At 44.3% G+C, this 2,178-nt stretch overlaps 1 protein-coding gene across 1 annotated transcript in view; it reads right to left on the bottom strand.

Annotated features, from left to right (window-relative positions):
* Positions 1 to 958, bottom strand: part of DAPP1 (dual adaptor of phosphotyrosine and 3-phosphoinositides 1) — a 60,091-nt gene extending 59,133 nt beyond the window's left edge. The window contains exon 1 of the mRNA XM_018564277.1: positions 726 to 958. Within this exon, the coding sequence (XP_018419779.1) occupies positions 726 to 829 (104 nt within the window). The 5' untranslated portion in view covers positions 830 to 958. The remainder of the gene's footprint in view (positions 1 to 725) is intronic.
* Positions 959 to 2,178: the final 1,220 nt, after the last annotated feature.

Raw genomic sequence — 2,178 nt, 5'->3', positions numbered from 1 at the left:
AAAAAAAAAAAAAAAAAGATTTTCAGTGGTGCTACCCCCGCACGGCAAGGGGCAACTGCTCATTTTTGTCTAGGGGTATTGTTTAAAGTGATTTTAAATATTTGCTCCCTGCTCTCCCAGTGGTCGGTGTACATCTCTCTTCCCTACGCTCCAGTTTGTAAACTGGCCTTCTGCGTTTTCATGTATAATGCAGGACTGCATTATACATGATGACCTCGGATGGCCAATGACCACCAGAAGGTAGGGGGCAAGAGTTTGTGGGAGCCAGTCTTGAAGCCTGGGGGAAGGAGGGGGGTCAGGTAAGTAAAAGTCTTTAACGCAATACTCCAGGCAAAAATGAGCAGTTAACCCTTGCAGTGCCAGGGTAGCCCCAATTAAATGTTTTTTTGTTTTTTTTTGGAAATAGGGTTTACAAATTCTTAAAAGAAATTCAACATCCCATGTTACAAACAACTACACCAGTAAAAACGCAATCTCAAAATGTAAGTAACATCAGGTGCTGCCTGTATCTGTGTTTGTGGAAACAGATTGTGGCTAAGAAAAGATACAGATCCTGATACACAGGAATTGTAAGTGTGATCTTGCATACACATTAATCATATGTATATATATATGTGTGTCTTATTTGAGGATACCCCTGATTTAAAGGCTGAGCTAAGGCGAGCAATATGACAAATGATGTAGAATTGAATCAAATGTAATAAACAGAGATTGCTGTACATTACCCCATTGACTCCAGTTCATTTCCCTCTGGTTGGTCCTCACAGTTATTCTCCGAGGGTTCATAATCCTGCTCCTTCCAGCTCACCCTGTATGCCCGGTAGGTCATGTTTTCATATCTTCCATCAGACCCTTGTCATATATCCAAATGCTCATGCAGTGTGTGTTAGAGATTCCTGCCTCAGTCACCAACACCACCTGCAAATCACCAAGGCAGTGTGAAACTCGGAAAGGCAGACCTGTAACACAAACCAGGAAGTTACTGTGGCCCATCCCATTCCTCACACACTGAAAACATTACATAACAAGAAACAAGTTTCCAAGTTCTGAGGATAGTTTTACGAACAAAGGCATTGTTCCAGGCTGCCATCCTTTTAATGGCCAGCCTCAGTTTTGGATTCAAATCCAACAAGCTGTGTTATAGATAAAATGGCATGAACACAAAATAAAGAAGTGGCCCCATGGAATTTTCAGTCCCCTCCAACCTCACCCCATTTGTTTCTTTAAATCTGAACCCTGGGCAGAAATTTTGCAGCAGATATATAAATGACATTGTTCACCATCAACACATATGGTGCTCTTTAGTAATCCACTTCTGCAGCCATTGTGAAATCACTGTGAGAAACCAGCATAATAAGTCTCCATTCACATCTAGGCATTTTGTCACTCACAGGTAAGCGCGGCAAAAACGCTCAAGACAAGGAATCCCATTCATTCCTATGGTCTCTATTCACACCTGAGCGTTTTGTCTCTCAAAAGTAAGCATGGCAAAAATGCTCAAGACCAGGAATACCGTTCATTCCTTTGGTCTCTGTTCACACCTGAACATTGGGACCAAAAAGCACTGTAATCTGCCAAAAAGTAACTCCTGTTCTTTTTCCAGCGACAGGCGTTTTCTTGAGAGTTTTGTCGTGCTCAAGAGAAGCGAATGGGATTCCTTGTCTTGAGTGGTTTGTCTCACTTACATTTGAGCTACAAAACACCTAGGTGCGAACAGGGGCTAAGGCCGCGTGCACACCTGCGTGTTCTAAGCACGTGTGCTAAACGCAGACAAAAACGTGTTGATGCCGCGAAACACGCTTGCATTGCCATTAATTTCCAAAGGCACCCCAAATGCGGCCAGGAAGACACGCGGTTTTGCTCTGCGCTTGCGTGCATTAAAACTCGCACTAACGCGGACGCAAAAAAATGCTACACGTGTGACGGAAAATTTGTCACATTTATGGTATGTTTAGGCCCCGTTGGACCCAATGGGGACGCACGGCAAACGCAGCACATGAACGTGCCCCAGCAATTGCGCAGGTGTGAATGCTGGCTAAAGGCTCAGTGTTTCTTGATTCTTCCTTGTAAGACCGGCGGTGACTGTGCCCTCCTTCCCTCGGGTGCAGGTCTTGTAGCATCCTGGCTGCAGTTTCATTTGTGTAGCATCCTGGCTGCGGCAAAGTAATCAAAGTCAGC

This window comes from Nanorana parkeri, unplaced genomic scaffold (assembly GCF_000935625.1).
Source record: "Nanorana parkeri isolate BGI_ZX_2015 unplaced genomic scaffold, ASM93562v1 scaffold742, whole genome shotgun sequence".
NCBI classification, from domain to species: domain Eukaryota; kingdom Metazoa; phylum Chordata; class Amphibia; order Anura; family Dicroglossidae; genus Nanorana; species Nanorana parkeri.
This window is presented reverse-complemented; position numbering and strand designations above follow the sequence as displayed.